The 17,716-nt window shown below is 48.2% G+C and overlaps 1 protein-coding gene across 1 annotated transcript in view; it reads left to right on the top strand.

Moving 5' to 3' along the window:
* The first annotated feature begins 2,079 nt into the window (after positions 1 to 2,079).
* The window catches only part of PLEKHG4 (pleckstrin homology and RhoGEF domain containing G4), a 37,809-nt gene continuing 22,172 nt past the window's right edge, over positions 2,080 to 17,716 (top strand). The window contains 11 exon segments of the mRNA XM_070953182.1: positions 2,080 to 2,152; positions 2,935 to 3,073; positions 3,193 to 3,221; positions 5,041 to 5,289; positions 5,292 to 6,998; positions 11,231 to 11,449; positions 12,119 to 12,242; positions 12,542 to 12,635; positions 13,631 to 13,719; positions 15,602 to 15,749; positions 16,333 to 16,449. Coding sequence (XP_070809283.1) covers positions 2,080 to 2,152; positions 2,935 to 3,073; positions 3,193 to 3,221; positions 5,041 to 5,289; positions 5,292 to 6,998; positions 11,231 to 11,449; positions 12,119 to 12,242; positions 12,542 to 12,635; positions 13,631 to 13,719; positions 15,602 to 15,749; positions 16,333 to 16,449 — 2,988 coding nt within the window.

The raw sequence follows: 17,716 nt of genomic DNA, 5'->3' as shown, positions 1-17,716 counted from the left end.
CCCCTGCCCACAGCTCGGCCTCTCATCATCTCTGAGATGGTGAAGGAAAGTCCACCATGCCTGCTGATTTGAGAGGGAAGGGCTCGGAGAGGGAGGTGCGACAACTGAGCTTGCGTAACTCCTGGGCACTCTTCGCACATGGGGAGTGTTTATTCATAAGCTGTGCCAAAATGCATGGCCAGCCCTCGCCCCCCCCGCCCCCCCGGTTGCTGGGCAAACCTCCAAGGGTGTCATTTTCAGCCAGACAAGGCAGAAGGCAGCCATGGGCTCCCTTGATGGGAGAACTTTGTTTCCAGTTTTAGTCTAGGAAGGGCCAGTAACACTGAGCAAGAGACTGTTCTTACCTTGAACTCTGGATTGTGTCTCTTCAATGGCTGTCTCGCCTTTGGATTTGCCTTTGTCTTGGAACTGGCCTTTGCTTGGAGGACTAGTGTTGGCTTCATCTGAGCAGCCTGTGGGATTTTTTGGGATGAGCAGGTGCTGGCACAGGGAATTGCTGGGGAAGACCAATTTAGGCTCAGAAGCCTTAATGAAAACTCCTTACACCATGGTGTTGTGTGTGTGCATGAGTGGGACAGCACACTTAGGCTCCAAACAGCCACACTGCTTTGGCAACTGAAATCTGCTCGCACTTCAGTTATGCAATTAAGAGGGTCAAAGGTGGGTGGTTATTTAGGATACCTGGAGAACGGCTAGAAAAAGTGATCAGGCAGTGAGTTTGCAAGCGCTTAGAAATGAATGAGGTGATTCCCAGTTTTGTTTGGTTTAGTGGATCCAGGGAACGCTAAGGTACCTGGGCTGATGAACCAGTCTCTTCCTTGATAAACTGGATCGAAGCCGGGACGTGCAGGGGAGCTTTGGTCAACTGAAGACGGCTCTGCCAAGTGGAGCCGCTGTTTGCAACGAAGACCAAGGACCTGGCGAGTAGACCGATTCCTTGGCTCCTCTTTGGATAAGAGGTTTTTCTGTTATTCTCTGGCTGCTGAGGGGAATTCCTGCCCAGAGCAGAGGCAAATCCTGGCGCTCTGGGGCCGAGGCTGAAATCCAAAGAGGATTTTCAGGAGAAAAAGGGTCCCGTTGGGCGTTTTTCGAGACGGGCTCCTCTGACTTTCCCACCATCGCAGGGGGAGCAATGGCCAAGCCCCCAGGTCCCAAGCGGGGCCGCGGGGGGGGCTGCAACCTTTGGCGACCGTTGTAACTTCAGAGGCCTCTGAAAGAAACGGCCGTCCAGCCGAGGACCAGCCTAGAGACCTTCAGAAGCAGGCCCGGAAGGGCTGCTTACGGCCGTTTCAACACCGAGGCTCCCGGCTCAGCCGCAAGGGGGCGTCCGCGGCCAGGAGCTCCTCTCAGCCCCCCCCCTCCGCCAGGCTACGAGCGGCCCCGTGCAGCTGCGCCCCCTTCAGGCGGGGCCGGCTCTTGGCGGCTGGGCGGCGCGTGCACGGGGAGGGCCGGGAGCGCGCCCCGCGGCTGAGGCCGGTTGGGCGTGGCGCGGGGGCGGCTTCCCGCCGTTCTGCCCTCGGGGCCAATCCAGCCGGCCGGCTTGAAAATCCCACCCGAGGGGCCTCTCGGGCCAGGAAAGGCGTCCTCGGGGGCTCCGTCCTCTGCCGGCCCTCGCTTGCGGTGGCCCGGGGTCGTGGGGGCCCTTCGGGCAGCTGCAGGTTGAGGTGCGCCCGGCTGGCTTTCCCTGCGGCTCTTCGGCTCCGCTCGGGACCCGGGCTGAGAAAGGAGGGGGGGCTCCCCCTGCCCCTCCCCCCCCCCCGCGCCAGATCCGCCCTGAGAAGGATGCCGCCTCTGGCCACGGGCAGCTTGGCTGGCACGGAAAGAGGAAACCGCCCAGTGGAAGGGCCGCCACGGGCTCAGCAGGGGGCCGCCTCCTCCACGCCCTGCGCGAGTGCCGGGAGGGGAGGCCGGCTTCGTCGGAAGGGCTTTCTCCGGCAGGAACGCCTGGGGTGGTTCCCGGGCGATTGTCTTTGAAGCGCCCAAAGCAAGGACGTCGAGGCCTTGCGAGTCTCCTGCCCGGAGCAGAGTCTGGGCCGATGACAAGTGAAGAGAGAGGGTGGGTGGGTGGGTGAAGTGCTGATGGTGCACAATCCTGGGTCTCAGCCCCCGCAGGCAGCCTTGGAGCCGCAGCAGAAGCTTTCACAAACCAGGAGTAAATCTGGCTGCGGTTCTTCCTCAGGCACGCAGCAGCGGCGGCCTCTCTGTGGTCGTTCAAAACCTGGGAATTCGTTCGGAGCTCGGAACGGCCACTTAGGGTTCCTGGCTGGCTGTAAATGTGTGAGCTGAGCACCGCCAGATGCTCTGGTCAGCCTGAGGGGATCTGGACAAGAGAGACAATGTGACCGTTCTCTTTGTCCCCACAAAACGCTCCCTTGGTCTTTGCCTCTCGCCTGCCATGTATTCTAATGCTCTTGGGACATGACATTAATGTAAAGGCAAATAATGCAATGTTGCATATATATTTTGTTTTACCTGCATAATACAGTATAGCCTGAATAAAGGGGATTGGTACAGCCCTAAAGAATTCTTGAACCTAAACTTGAGTTTATTATCCTGTATGGATATAGTGATTGAGAATGTGGTTTTGTGAGCCTTATAAGAACAAGACACGCACATTCTGGTGCATACTCTTCTGCTTCTTCCTCTCACGTTCACAAGCACAAGCACATGCCGTGTATTCTCCCACATGCTACAATCATAATAGCTTAAGGGAGCCACACCCTGCTCAGTCAGGAAAGTTTTTGCAGTGTAAGCTGTCTGCCGCCACTCCGTCGGGACGAGGCGAGCGCTCTGCTCTGGCACTGCAGGAACTGTCTTTGGGAGCGTTGGGGGTCTGAAGGAATGAGGTGGTCCCCCAGTTGCCCTTCGTGATTGCAGCCTGAGAGACCCAGTTGCCAGCTTTGCTGACTCTCCTTCTCTTGGTAGGATTCTGAGCCGCTGGACGGTTGCATCCTAAAACATCCTCTCCGGGCTTTATCCTCCCTCCCTCCCATCATGTGGTGGAGAAGCTCTGCTGCGGGGATGGCCTCTGCTACCTCATCGTCTTCCTGATTCCTGCCAAGCAGATCTTGCGGTGGGAAGCCTGTGAGTATCTTGCTGCCTCCAGGCTCAAAAGGAATGCTTGAAAGCTTTCCCCCAGCATCGTCTCTAGGAGGGAGGGAACCTAATAGCCAGGCTGGGTCTGCAGCCAAGAAACCCTCAAGTGTGCCTAAGGCATTGCGATTCTTTGCCCCACTCGTTCCTAAGCAGACAGAACAATACTGTGGAAGCTTTCAAGGGCCTGAATTGTTAGATTTTATCGTATTAAACATATATAACTTGTATTTACCAAAATAATGTTTGTGCAGATGACTCTTCAAAAAACTGCAAGTGTTAGAGAGCAGGTTTATGTCATCTGCTGCCATGCAACAAATGTCAGGCCTGACTTTTAACAACAAAAATAAATACTCTGTTGCTCACTTCTGTTGTTCATCCAAAAAAGGAGAGCCTGTATGACTGGAGCATCATTCTCTGGAATAGAAGTGCCTGGATTCTTGCGTGCGTTTCTTGCAGAGAATTTTTCTATACTGGCACTGCAAATAGTTACTTATCAATGCTTTTATTTATTATTTTTATTTACTTACATTTTAAATTTATTTTTGAAATTTAAGATAGGTGCTCATCTCACATAAGTGACAATTATTTATAGAGAGAATGCCAAAGGATTCAGATCTCTTAAACTCACTGTGCTATGATGTCACAATGCCAGCAAAGTTGAGGGTCTCCCCTGGGACAGTGAGGGGCTTGTTTTCCTGCTTAAGTGTGACCCCAGAACTTGACCAAGATTGCAGCTTGAGTCAGGGCTCACTTCTTTCAGCCTCCCCGTAACTTTTTCCTTTCTATAGGGCTCAGAGTTTAAGAGATCTGAATCCCTTGGCATTTTCGCAATAAAAAAATGTCACTTGGGTTAGCCTGGGTTAGCCTTTCTGGCTCCCTCTGCTGTCCTTCTCAGGGACCAGAGCCATGTGCAAAGGTAACCTGGAAAAAACATCATTTGAAGTATAAAAATGGACTGTTTTACTTGATTAGACTCTCCTCCTGTATTGTGTGATGCCCACAGTCTGTCTGAATTGGGATGGGTTACATTTTTTGTAATGTAATTTTTAACCATCAGGATAAAACAGGATACCTGGAACAGAAAGTCCCATCTCCACATGTTGAGGAAACATTTCTTAATTAAAGCATTACCTTGACACTTGTTGGATGCAGTCATCCTTCCTAATAGTATTCACCTTAAATGCATATTTTGGGAATGTTATTTTCAAAAGAGTGTTATCAAACTGCCAAATTCTGCTTGCCCTAGGTAACAGTCCAGCTGTTGTACTCAATGTTTCCAACTGGATTTCAACATCTTAGTGTGTGTTATTTAAACATGGAAGGGAACTTTCAGAATGAAGAATAATACTACTCTGCTCAAAATAATGACTATACATGCTTCTAACTGATTTGGAAGAATTGCTTTAGCTTTGAATAAAAGTGAGCACAGCATCCCTTTTGCTACTAATTGAAGTGGGCCCATCTTTTGTCAGAGTTTTGCATGCGAGAGAAAAAAATGCACCTGCTTTAATGAGATAGCTCTTTATGTCACTTTTCAAACAATCACATCTTTTGTTAGCCTCACTTGGAAGCCTGAGCAAAGACAGGACAGCTTTATGTCATAAAACACTGGTGTGATAGTCGCACAAAGTCTACATCTTCTGAATAATTTTCTGCCCAGCCCTTTTGAAAGTAGCAAGTTCAGGGAAACACATGTGGTAGTTCTACCTTATTCCACAAGTAAGGACAACTTACTTCTAAGTAAATAATAAGTAATGCATCATTGTGTGCCTTAATAATTGTGAGCTTAATAATATCTTTAAGCAACTATGAACCTGAAACAGCTTTGCCTCAATTAGGGGATGCTTATAATTATGGCATGGGGGAATGGGGGAAGTGGTATTAGATTCTCCCTTATTGAGAAACGGCTTGTAAACGATTCCCCGGGCTTTTCTTGTTCCGTCAGGTTGCTCTTCCAATATGCAGGCTGGCCCCTTTGTGTTCATGAGAAGATCGTCATCCAGCTGGCTTCTCTCGACTGGTGGATCTTGAGACCGGAGGACTTTTACCTGCAAGCGGTGCTGTACTTGAGGAAGTCTTCATGGATCATACTGAAATGCTTGGCCAAGGACAAACATAACGTGGAGGAGTTTGTGGCATCTGCTGCTTTGTATGCCTCTCTCTTCACTGTGGAATGGCTGAGCTCCCTCAGCAAGAAATGGTTGGAATCACATTGGAAAACTGCTTGTTAGCCACAGATGGTGAGATATTCTGAGTGCCTCGGGATGAAATAGTCAATCCAAAATTTATCAGTAAGTCCCAAACTATTGGAAAAAATAAAAAGAATATGCATTTTGTCTCAATGACTGAGAAGTCTTCTCCTTTGGACTTTCCAGTGGAGGAGTCCCCCAGCACCTGTCTTTCAGGGGGACCCTACGTGTTCCACAAGGCCAACTCATTTGCCACCATCTTAATGGAGGAGCTTGCTGATCAGGCATGTGGGAGCCCAGAGCTTGGGAAGGCCTGTGAAAATGACGGGGAAGGAGAAGAGGCGGATTTGGCAGGTGCCTTCCTGCCCACCTCTGGCTGCCCCAAAGGATCTTCAGCTCAGCCCAGCGCTGTCTGTAGGCTGGAAGCCAAGGACAGCCAGCAGCACAGTCAGAACAATAGCCGTTGCTGGGGAAATTGTGCTAGTTCAGCTCTTGCATTGGTGCCATCTGGGCAGCTGAGGACTTCTGACATGCCAGCTACTAATGTTGCATGTTCTGTAAATAATGAAACAGAGTGTGATAAATTGTTCCCGAAACATCCTGGCAATCCAGAGAATCGTCCAGCTTCTTTGAGTCCCACTGTTTCCTCTATTGTTAAGGAGCCACATTTTGCCAAGACGTTATTGACACATCCAGAACAGGAGCTCGATTGGAGGTATGCCATGTACAGTTACAAGGATGGAGAGGAGGCTGAAGGTCAGGCTCTGGGGACAAGCTCTTCCATCATAGCCGGAGGCCGCTTGGAGTTCCACAAGCCTTCAGCATCCTATCCTGATGTTTTGGGTGTAGAAAGAATAGGAGATGTTGTCCTGACAGAGCAGGAAATCAGTAGCTGCGAGTGGGATTCTGACAGCTCCAAAGGAAGGCTGGAGGGAAAGGCAACTTCTCCAACCATAATCAAATCATCACAGGTGGAAATCTTTTCAAGGAGGAGAATAGCTGATAACCAGTCCTCACAGAAACAGTTGGTGGAAGTTAAAGGTCAATCTTTTGAATGGCTGGAAGAACTGCATCTTCTAGAGCACACGGAAGGGACACTAGGGGACCCATTAATGGAGTTGGGCAATAGAATAAGCGTGGAAGGAAATCATCAATGGCAGACTAAGCAAAGCCCCTCTAAGAATGGGTGGCAACTTAATTCTGGAGATCCTTTCGTCCCGAAAAGCTTCCTTTCCCAGAAGGCAGGGCAAGAAAATGTGGATTGTTGTCAACAGCGAGCGGGAGACAATCATCTGCTTTTCAGTTCTGAGGCTGAGTCAAAGAGTATGAGAACAAAACTGAAGGAAAATGGCCCCAGGCATCTAGCAGGAGTCGCTGGACAGGCAGAGGCCCCCCGCAGCAACCTTCCCCAAGGCGGTGCTGCAGCACATTCTGTGGATGAGCCCGATCTCTCAAGCACACCACAAGCTTTGCAGATAGGTGTTTCCAAGAAGGTGGGAAGAGGACAGGGCAGCCAAGCCCCTTTCCCAGACAAGGAGTCGGGCACTGGGGCCTTCCTGGAAGGTAGACACAACTCAATCCATGAAGCTCTCCGCCGGTTTCAGCCCAGTGATCCAGAGATGAACTCCTTGGCATCCCACCTCCCAGCACTATTTCCAGCGGTGACATTGCCAGAGCGCACCAAGCCCATCCCAGAGGGGGATCAGGCCACAGGTAGGATGCATTTGGCCACTTTCTGCCCTTTGCTGGGGAAATGGTCTCATGACAGATCGAGTGTACAAGATAGGGCCTCTTTCAAGAACATGAGAATGGCAGGGAAGGGAATTCAAGTTTAGAATGTTACAGTGGTTAATTGCAGAGGCCAGCAGCTTTTTTGGCTAGTGAACATATTAAGGATTTTGAAACTATGCCATGGACTTTATCGCAAATAATTGCCTCAGAAGGGTTGACTCATTTGTGACACAGTTGTCGTATTGGACATGGAAGGTCATTTAATTACAACAGCAAACTACCTATAGCCCATGGATGCTTCCTACAATTTGTAGCTTTTTTTTTTTTTTTTTTTTAGTTTTTGCTGGACAAATTGGGCATGTTTAAAGAATAGCAGTGCTCATCCTAGTCTGTAGTTAGCTGATTTTTATTTTCTAAGTAAAATGCTCGTGGGTCATCTGGCATTATTGGAAATGAAGATCGTGCTTGATGACTATCTCTTTACTTTGCAGTATGCCAGCTTCCAATTTAATATTCTGCCCTGAAATCGTGATCTCCTCAAACTCAGGAGGGACACAAAGCCTGGGTCGGGCCAAGGGAGTGGTTCATACACAGGCGTTGTGCAGTGTTGTAGACGTCCGTGTTATTGCACAGGAATGAGCTTGCAAATTGTGTATAGAATGTACATCTTGACAATTATTGTGCTAGACCAGAACTCCCAGATTATACTGCCAAAGTTTAGCAAAACGACAAAAGTTGCGATGACGTGATTGTTCACAAAAAAGGAACAAAGCTTCTCACTCATCCAAAAAAAGCTGTACAGGTAGCCCTTGATTTATGACCACAATTGAGCCCAAACTTTCTGCTGTTAAGTGAGACATTTGTTAAATAAGTTTTGCCCCATTTTACAACCTTTCTTGCCACAGTTGCTAAGTGAATCACTGCAGTTGGTAAGTTAGTAACCTAGTTGTTAAGTGAATCTGGCTCCCCCATTGACTTTGTCAGAAGGTCACAAAAGGGGATCACAAAACATGACCCTGGGACGCTGTAACCGTCATAAATATGAATCAGTTGCCAAGCATCTGAATTTGGTCATGGGGATGCTGCAAAGGTGGTAACTGTGAAAATAGCAATAGCACTTAAATTTACATACCCTCAGCCTTTACAGCTCTCTGAGCGGTTTACAGAGTCAGCCTCTTGCCCCAATAATCTGGGTCTTCATTTTACCAGCCTTGAAAGGATGGAAGGCTGAGTCAGCCTTGAGCCTGGTGAGAATCAAAGTGCCGAACTGCTGGCAGCTGGCAGTCAGCAGAAGTAGCCTGCAGTACTGCATTCTAACCGCTGCGCCCTAAATTGGTCATAAGTCATATTTTTCAGTGCTGTTGTAACTTTGAAAGGTCACTAAATGAACTGTTGTAAAGTGAGGACTACCTGTATATCTGATCCACCTGTAAACATCCTCCCTGCTGAGATGTCACTGTGTGGTTCGTTAGTGCCTCGAGTCCCAGGAAGGAGCTTTTAAAACAATGAAGCAACAGTTCTAACCATTTCGGCTCACAAATTACTTTTTTCCCCATCTGAAAAGTAGTTTTAAATCTGTATGGGAAATTATGGATTTCTGTCCCTTTGAGGGATTAAAAAAGTATTTTTTTATCTCCCAAAGGGACAGAAATCCATAATTTTTTATCCTGTCCCACACAGTTGATTGACTGCAGTTGATTACTATGTCTGGTAGTGTTTAAGTGTTTTCTAAAAGTTATTCATATTCACAGTAACTCATTCATGTGAATTGCTGGTGAGTGTCAACCTGAAGTGAGGGCTGCCTAGATGGGCAAGGAGGCCTCTGGGTTCACAGCCAGGCTCTGCTTTCTCAGGGCATCTGAATCCTGGTCTTGCTCTTCTTTGCCACCAGAAGAGGCTGGTGCTGCCCAGCAAACGCCCAGTGGTCTTCCCAGGGCTGGGGGAGAAGGACAGGCTGGCTGGCAAGAATCAGGGCTCCAGCCAGCCTCCCATTGCTGTTCCCTAGCTTTGCAGGCTTTTGCAGCTAGGAAGAAAGGAAGCTACCAGAGAAAATGCTGCAATTCAGTTCTTGGGGCTTTCTCTGGAGTGGTAGCTGAACCAAGGAGAAGTCATAAAGGTGTGACACTAAGGCAAGATCAGGGCTGCCCTTCTGTGTGAAAGGAACCTCAGAGAAGTGATAAAGTTTCTACCTTGACTAATATTTTTTCAAAAGACGTTGATGCATGTTGTGTGCTGCAGATATAGAATGATTAGGATGTAAATCTCCTCTAACAAGGCCACAGGAGATGAGGGGGAGGCATTTTTATTATGGGACTCAAGATGAAATTAATATGCTTCTTATTCTTGATGTAAATGAACAGAGACTAAGAGACTTAGACAAAGAGACTAATCTATGTCATCTCCATTAGTTATCTCTTGTTTTGAGAGGAAAAAACTTAAAATTAAATGTCAGTGCAAAGTAGTTTTTTTCCCTCTGTTGACAATGGGTTAAAGCAAAGAGTACATTCTCAAAGTCACATGAAAGTTGATTTTTAGCACATGATTGACTGCTGGATTGATTATCAAGAATCTCTTTCATTTCAAAATTAGGATAGGGTAGGATAGGATAGAATTTTTTATTGGCAAAGTGTGATTGGACACACAAGGAACTTGTCTTGGTGCATAGGCTGTCAGTATACATAAAAGAAAAGATCGTTCTTCCCCTTCCAGCATAAACAGTTTGGGTACAGGTGGAGGGATTGGTTTTATTGGGGAAATCACCTCAGGTTTTAACAAGCTGCAGTGGAAAACGGTGAATTTTCCTCAGTGACTTTGGCAATTCTAATTCTACTGTAACCAGGTTAATAATGTGCTTGATGAGAAAAGGTCCTACAAATTTAAGTCCCAACTTTTTTGAGGGTTGTAAAGATTGGCGGAACTGGGTGGATAAATACACTCGGTCCCCAATGTGGAATTTTTAAGCTCAACCCTTTTCTTATCAGCCTGGATTTTATAAGCCTCCCTGGCCTCAGCCAATGCTTTGCGCACAACTGGCCATGTGCTTTACAGCTGGCCCATCCACTCTTTTAATGAAGGGATTACTGGATCTTTTGCTTCTTTGGCCAGCATGCACCAGTCACGGAGACGTGCTGGGCCTCTTGCGATGCAAGCGATGTACAGATCATTGTTTAGCCCATCTTTGAAACAGCTGACCAGGATGTCTTCCGGCCAGTCGAGGTGGCACTTATTAGTTAGTGTTTTTTTGATGGCTAGGTAATTTTTCTTTTCCTTGAGTTACTTGGGCTGCTAGTTGATGTGTTGGGAGCAGTGTTGTTTATTTCTGCTTTGGAGCAATTATATTGTGGCTGTCAACTTGCAAAGCTTTCAAGTTGCCATGAGCAGGAGGGAGGGAGAACTGAAGTGAATTCCATACATTTTTCTGACCGCAATCAGAAGGAGGGTGTTAGGTTTCACAGCCAGCCAAAGTGGTTAATTGGAGAATGTGATTTATGACATGGCCAGGGCGGAGGGGAGAGACAGGGTCATAGGGGAACGTAAATCTACGTGAGATCAGTCCTGACTGAATCCGAGTATTGCCGGAATGGTGCTCCTAATAAATGAATATATTTCCTTTGAAGTTTGGATCATGGCTCATGAATTAATTAGGGCATCTTTCGGAAACTTGACAGTGGCATTTGTGACAGGGTGTCAGCAAGGAGGTTCTTGCTGTTCAGTCTCTGACAATTTCTTTGAAGTGTAGGTGGATGGCTGTAGCTGCCCTTTCTCGTCCTCTTGCAATAACACTGGTCCCAAGGTAACATCACTGGCGTTGGGCTGAATGTCCCTCCTCCCTTATCTCTTAGGTGAGGGGGCGAATTCCATGACCTCCACCTCTTTCAGCGCTGTTTCTCTCTCATGAGGTGGCAGCTTCGTGGCCTTCCCCCCCTTGGTTCTGGTCCGCTCTCTTTGTGATTGACCACTAGGATTCCAAGGACCAAGGATTTGGCAGAACTACAGGCTGCTCTGCAATAGTGTGTGTGTGTGTGTGTGTGTGTGTGTGTGTGTGTGTGTGTGTGTAGGAAGAGATGTTTCATCATCTACAGTAAACCTCACTGGGTTGGTCCAGTTCAGATCAATTACAAAGAGGCAGGATAAATCTGTAAGTATCTGCTTTGCCTCTGAATGCAAATGGGAATAATTAAACTCTTAGCATTGAAAGCTGTTTCCTATTACAGAAACATCATTGAATGGGACAGAAAATTCCAGTGAAGAAGCTGATAACAGCAGCCTGGCACTGATCGCTCTTGGCGGTTCTGGGGGAAAAGACCCTACAGCCATGACTATGCAACCAGAACTCCCACTCTTTCCATTCAGGGGGATTCTGGAAATGGACCCCCTGCCAATGAAGAGTGTGAATTGGGAGATGCTTCGGAGTGGGGCTGCATGCCTGCCAGGTAAAGCCCCCAAAGGTTCCTGCTGTCTTTGTGATGTGTGAAGAAGGCAGTGGTCAGGGAAAGAGCAATTTGTGAACCTGAGAAATGCTTTCATTTTCTCACTGGAGATTGGGCCCCCCTCCCCAAAGAAACAGCCAGAGCCTCTGCACTCTTGAGGTGTCTCCCTCCACGGTCTGGCCTTCCCAGGTTGCAGAGGAACAGTGGGAAGCCAGGGGCTCTAAGCAAGAGCAGGAGGAGCTGAAGTTTGCAGAAGTCCTTTTAGAGTGAAGGGGTGGACCTGAGGCTCTTTAAGAGAACCAGCTTGAGTTGCCAGCTGGGATTCCCTCCAAAAGAGTTTATGGCGCTCTGCAGCCAGACTCCCAGCGAGGCTCGGGAAGATCTGCCACCGAAGAAAACAAATGGCAGGCTAGATGGGCCCCTGAACGGTCCAATTCTGCTTTCAGAACCAGATCTGTGTAGATCTGAGTTTGTGTTTCTCCTAATCGTTTTCAACTTCTACCATCCCACTATTTCAAATATTTTGCCATGTTTGTATCCATTCATTCATGAGATAGGTTGAAAAAGCCATTTCTTTGTTTATTAGAGGGCAATACACAGCTACTTCAAGGAGGCCTTGGTTCTTCTTTTTGCCTAATTAGTTAGACAAATTAATCGGAGCCTCTTTCTCAGGTACCAGAGACAGATCCGGACGTGCCGTGGTCATCATCACAATGAGGAATACAATTTGGTTGTGCCCGAACTGCAATGCCAGTGAAATAACATGCCTTCTCCTGTATTTACGCAGCATTCTCAGGTTTGTGAGAAAAGGCAAGGAAGACACAGTCAGTGAGTGTTCTGTGCATGGAATACTGTAAGTGTTCTGTCAGTTCTTAGCTTTATAATTGTAGACTTCCAGTCAGTGGAGAAATACGGATGTGGTGGCTCTTAGCTGGCTTGGATACTTCCATGTCTTCTGGGAATCCCAGATACAACAGCTTAGATATGCTGTTATAATTATTCGCTGGGCTGTGTGAATATTCTCTGATCTCCTCAAGGAGTATTTTGAGTAGCTATAGACATTCATATCTGTCTCTTATTTCCTTTCATGCTCAGGCCAGAGTGCAAAGCCTTGGGCTTAACCATCCTGGTAGATGCCCGGCGATCTTCTCCAGTCCCAGCTGTCTTCACAGCCTTAGGCACTTTGCAGGTGAGACTTCCTTCCTTCTTCTGAATGCTGCTCTACCATAGTTGGGTGCCCACTGGGCACACAGAGCCATTGTTTTCCTTTCCCAGTTCTTTGCCAGTGTTCCATCACACCAGATCTGAGTGCCCTGAAAGTGCCAGAAACTTTTGGGTAAGAAACTACTCTCGTGTGAAGGACAAGCACTTCCGTTTGGCCTCGTCCTTCCTTGTTAATAGAGAAATGGAGAGAACATTCCTGCCAATCCTTATGTAGCTGGATGTCAAAACTTTTGACTGGAGCAGGAGCCGTAGAAAAATGCATTTTATCATTGCAGGAGATCATCCCCCACTGCATCCAGAGAGCCCTGCTGCTTGTGGAGAGAGACCCCGCCTTCCAGATAGAAAAGCCAGCTGCTGTGCAGGTGTGAGGAAGTCCGGAGTTCAGGAATCCTCGACCACCATTTAAAAGGGCCTGGAGGGTGGTCAGGTTCTATAGTTCTGTATTCCAAAGCTTTGGGGCAGTTACAAGCGTGATTTTGAAAAGGATGAGGAAGGGGTAGAGCAGCCCCAGAGCAGTCCTGCTGTCGATCTGTAGGCCTTTGTGGCCCATGTAAGCCTGCTAAATAAGCAGGCAGCCATTACAGCCCAGAGGAGGTCTGTTCCTGGGTTGCCTTTCCCCTGCTTTCCCTTTTCCTGTCAGCGTGCACAGTCTCCATTTTTCTGGCCAAGGGGTTTGTGTTGCTGGAATCGGAAAACGAGAGGCTGTACAGCAACTAATGCTTGACATCTGGAGCATGACCTGTGTGCTTGCACTGGGGCTCAATGTGTCCAGCCTACTGGTCAGCATCTGAGGGCGGAGCATCATCTGCCACTCGGAGTGAGGCTGCATTGTTTCTACTCCTCTTCCCATCCCTTGGGGTCTCAAGCTGCTTGGGTCTTTCCTCCCCACTGCATCACCGACAGCTACTTTACCTCTGGTGCCAGAGAGTCCTGCACTTCCCATGCTCACCTCCTGCACAGCCTTGGGTGCTGGAGCCCTTGTCCAGCCAGGCAGAGAAGCACCAGGCCTGCCTCTCCCTTTCCCCACTGAACCCCAGCCTCTCTCACAAGTGGGCACAGTTTGTCCTGCTGTTTGCTGGAGTGCCAAACCCGCCCAGATTTCACAAATTGCACTGCTGCTTTGCTCCCCTCACTTGCCAAAAGCATTGGCTGCTGCTGCTGAATGCAGGGGCGGGGGCGGGAGGTGTATCAGTAGTAGAGGAGCAAGCCGATCTGGCATGCATCACCGAGATCTGGCTTAGTCCAGAGAGGGGGGGTTCCCCTCTCGGAAATGTGTCCAGCTAGATTTAGGATTTGGCAGCAGCCAAGATCCCAGAGCAGGGGAGGTGGGGTGGCCACCCAAGTGGACATCCAAGGGTCTTATTCAATTATCTGGGAACAGTTTGATCCTATAGGACCTAAGGGACTGGACAGGGTCCTTGATGCTGTCAGTGATGTGGTCACTTAGATCCTTGTCCCTCCTGGTTGGTGAAAGTTGCAGGATGATGACCGCCAGGCGGGTTAGGCAGTGATCAATTCTTCACTGCAGGAGGAAGCATTCCTGGAGGCTTTTAAGGAGGCCCTGGCTTGCCATCTCCTAAAAAAAAAAAATCTCTTGACCCCCCACAACTGGACAATTTCTGTCCAGTTTCCAACCTTCCCTTTTTAGGGAAGATGATAGAAAACATGGTTGCTTGGCAGCTTCAGAGGGTCTTGGATTTCCTGGTCAGGATCCAGACTCAGTTATGGGACAGAAATAGCACTGATCACTGTTGTTGATGATCTCTGGCGAGAGTGGGATGGGGATGTCAACCATCTGACTAGCGAACCCAAGAAAAGTAGGCACTCAGGCATTTTAAAATCCCGAAAATAAAACTTTATTGGATACACCATTTCAGCATTGAAGAATTAAAACCAGCTGTGAGGTTTTCCTGTGCAATGCTACATAGTTTCCCCTTCTTCCCACCCATAGTGATCATGCTGCCCAATTATGAATCAGTCTTTTGTTTTGAGAACAGTTCATTTCTTCATGGGACACCTGCAGTAGTGACCTTGGTGGGTTCTTGGCTCACATGGTCTATTCTTGGATCGTCTGCATTCTTTCTCACCCTTCCCTCCCCTCTGTTCATTGGCAAGTTGAATAACGATAAATGTTCAAGTGGTTCAGAAGCGTTTCAAACTTGACGGGTTGGCGCAACCATCCTTACTCTCCTTGGCCTCTCAGCAGCCTTCAGTATCATTGATCATGCTATCCTTCTGGGCCAGCTGTGGGGTTTGGGACTAGGCGGTGCTGGTTTGGCTCCTTTCTACAAGGACGGTCCCCATTGGTGTTTGATAGGGAGCGAGAGACCAAGTGACGGCTGCTCCTTGTTCTCCACTCCTCTTTTAACACCTACATGAAGCCGCTGGGTGGGATCACCGTGGGTGGAGATATCACCAGTATGCGGCTGATTCTCAATTCTGTATTTCCACCCTTGGTGGCTCAAGTGATGCCGTGGCTGCCCTCTCATGGTGCCCGGAGGCTGTGGGGGCCTGGATGGGGGACAACATCTTCAACTGAACCTTGGCAAGACCAGTTGGCTTTGGGTCCATGGGGCCCCAGGATCCAGGACTTTGTTACCTTCAATTCTGGATGGGGTTGCGCTACCCCAGACGGATCCGATCCGCCACTTGGGGGTTCTCCTGGATGCGCGACTCCTCTGTGACTCTTGAAGAGCAGGTGGCAATTGCAGCTAGGAGAGCCTTTGCACAAGGTTGTTTTGTGTGCCAGTTGCGGCCTTTCCTGGATCAGTCATTCAAACCCTGGTCATTTCATGCCTGGACTATTGTAATGTGCACTACATGGCAGTACCCTTGAAGAGTATTTGGTAGCTGCAGTTAGAGCAGAATGCGGTGACAGAGGCAGTTCTTGGGGCCACTCAGGTGGCCCATATTATACTGCTGTTCCATTAGCTGCATTGGCTGCCAGTTTGCTTTCGAGTGCAATTCAAGTTGCTGGTTTAAAGCCCTTTATGCCAAGGGTCCAGGTTATCTGAAAAACTGTGTCACCCCAATGGGATGGGCCCTCACCCGTGTTGGCAGAGGGGACATGCTGTGGAATGTAAGTCCAGGATTTTCAGCTGACGGGGTCCAGCAGAAGAGCCTTTTCTGCTGTGGCTCCTGCTCTTTGGAACATCCTCCCCCCCCCCCCCCGGTAAGATTCGCACCCATCATTTTGACCTTCTGTAAAGGCCTGGAGATTGGCTCTGCCTCTTCACCTGGGGCTCCAGTTTATGATTCTGGCGGTTGCCATTGGATGAGGAAAGACCCCCCCCACCTCCCACCTCCCTCACCATCTTTTAACAGTATTGTTATTTATGTTTTATTTTAATGTGTTTTCATGTTTGTAAGCTGCCCAGAGTCATCTCTAACAAGATAAGCAGCACACAAATTTAAATAAATGAATAAAGCCGGAGAGTTTGTATGGATTGGAGGTTAGTGATTTCCAGTTTTCAGTCCTGTACAGTATTTGGGGACATGTAAACTCTCCTTTCTCTTTCACAGTATGACTGTGACCTTGTTGCTGGTATCCTTACGATTTATATTGACTGTTTCCTAATATAATTTGATTGCTTATTTGTACCCTATGACTATCATATCACACTTGGCCAAGAAAGAATTCTATTCTGTTCTATTCTATTCAGTGTGAACTTCTCAATTCCTTGAAGTCCCTCCACAAACATATTGAGAGCCAGCAGCTGCCTCAAGAATTCAGCGGGTCACTTCCCTATTGCCATCAGAATTGGCTGCACTTCCAAATGGTGAGGCAAGCATGAAAACATAACCTTTGAGTAATCCAGAGTTCCAGGAAATCTATAGTTCTATAAAAAAGTATTCTCCCTCTTGTGGATTTTCTGAATGTTTGCATATTTTGCCACTGAATATTCAACACTGAACCAAGGTTGAATGCAGTGGTGAAATCTAAAATTTGTTACTACCGGTTCTGTGAGCGTGGCTTGGGGGGGGGGGGGTAATGTGACTGGGTGGGCATGGCCAATTTTTTTTTACTTTTAAAACCATTTTTTCTACAACCTCTTCGGCGAAGAGGTTGTAAAAAATGCTTTCAAAAGGCTCTGACGATACCAGCTGACTTGCCTGATCGGCAGAGCTTTTTTTTAAAAAAAGCCTCTGCCAATCAGGCAACTCAGCTGGGATCGTCAGCTGATGATCCCTTTGACGATCCCAGCTGAGGCGCGCGATCATCAGAGGCTTTTTTTTTTTATGTTTAAAAGCATTTTTTTGGCTTGTAAGAGGTTGTAGAAAAAATGCTTTTAAAAATTAAAAAAAAAAAAGCCTCTGATGATTGTGCAGCTCAGCTGGGCATGGGGGGGGGGGGGGGAAAGCAGGGATTTTTGCTACCAGTTCTCCGAACCACCCGCCTCCATCGCTACTGGTCCGAACAGGGAGCATTTTGCCCCGGTTGAATGTATAAGATACTGATATGCAAAGTGGGGAAGGTAGAGTGCTCTTTTAGGTTCAAAGAGGGTAGGACACGAAGGTGGCTCTCCAGTCCCAGTCTGGAAGCAGAGTCTAGCGGGGGGAGTGGGGAGACTGGGAGGCCGTGTTGTCCGTACAATTTGCTATAAGTTTTTGGTTGGTGCCTGTCTTCAAAGCCACTGGAGGTGGCTCCCACTGGGCAGATCCTACGCTAGGGGCATGGTATGCTGCCCAAAAATGGAAGTTGCAAAACCATTTCTAGAACTCCAGGACTCCACCAATCCAAAGTTAGAGCCAAATTGGGTCCATAGTGAATCTTTTCAAGTGGATCCCTGTCAAAATCAATCTGACAGTCAGTCTGGAGGATCCTTAGAACAACTGTTGCTGTTCTTAAGCCTCTCTTGCTGTGGATGTAAACGGGATTCAGGAGAGGAGAGCCAGGCTGACAAAGCTCACCAAGAAGGGCGGCCCTCCTGTTTTCCAGAAAGCATCTGGATGGCCCTCCATGCTTTGGGAGCAATACTCTGTGGCCGGATGAGTAGGACATTGCAGGCTGCGTAAATGTCTGGCGGAAACCAAGCCCTGCATTCC

The sequence above is a fragment of the Pituophis catenifer genome, unplaced genomic scaffold (genome assembly GCF_029215685.1).
Source record: "Pituophis catenifer annectens isolate HBS135680 unplaced genomic scaffold, rPitCat1.0.hap2 SCAF_13, whole genome shotgun sequence".
NCBI lineage: Eukaryota > Metazoa > Chordata > Lepidosauria > Squamata > Colubridae > Pituophis > Pituophis catenifer.
Note: the sequence above shows the minus strand (reverse complement) of the source record. Positions and strands in the feature narration are given on the sequence as shown.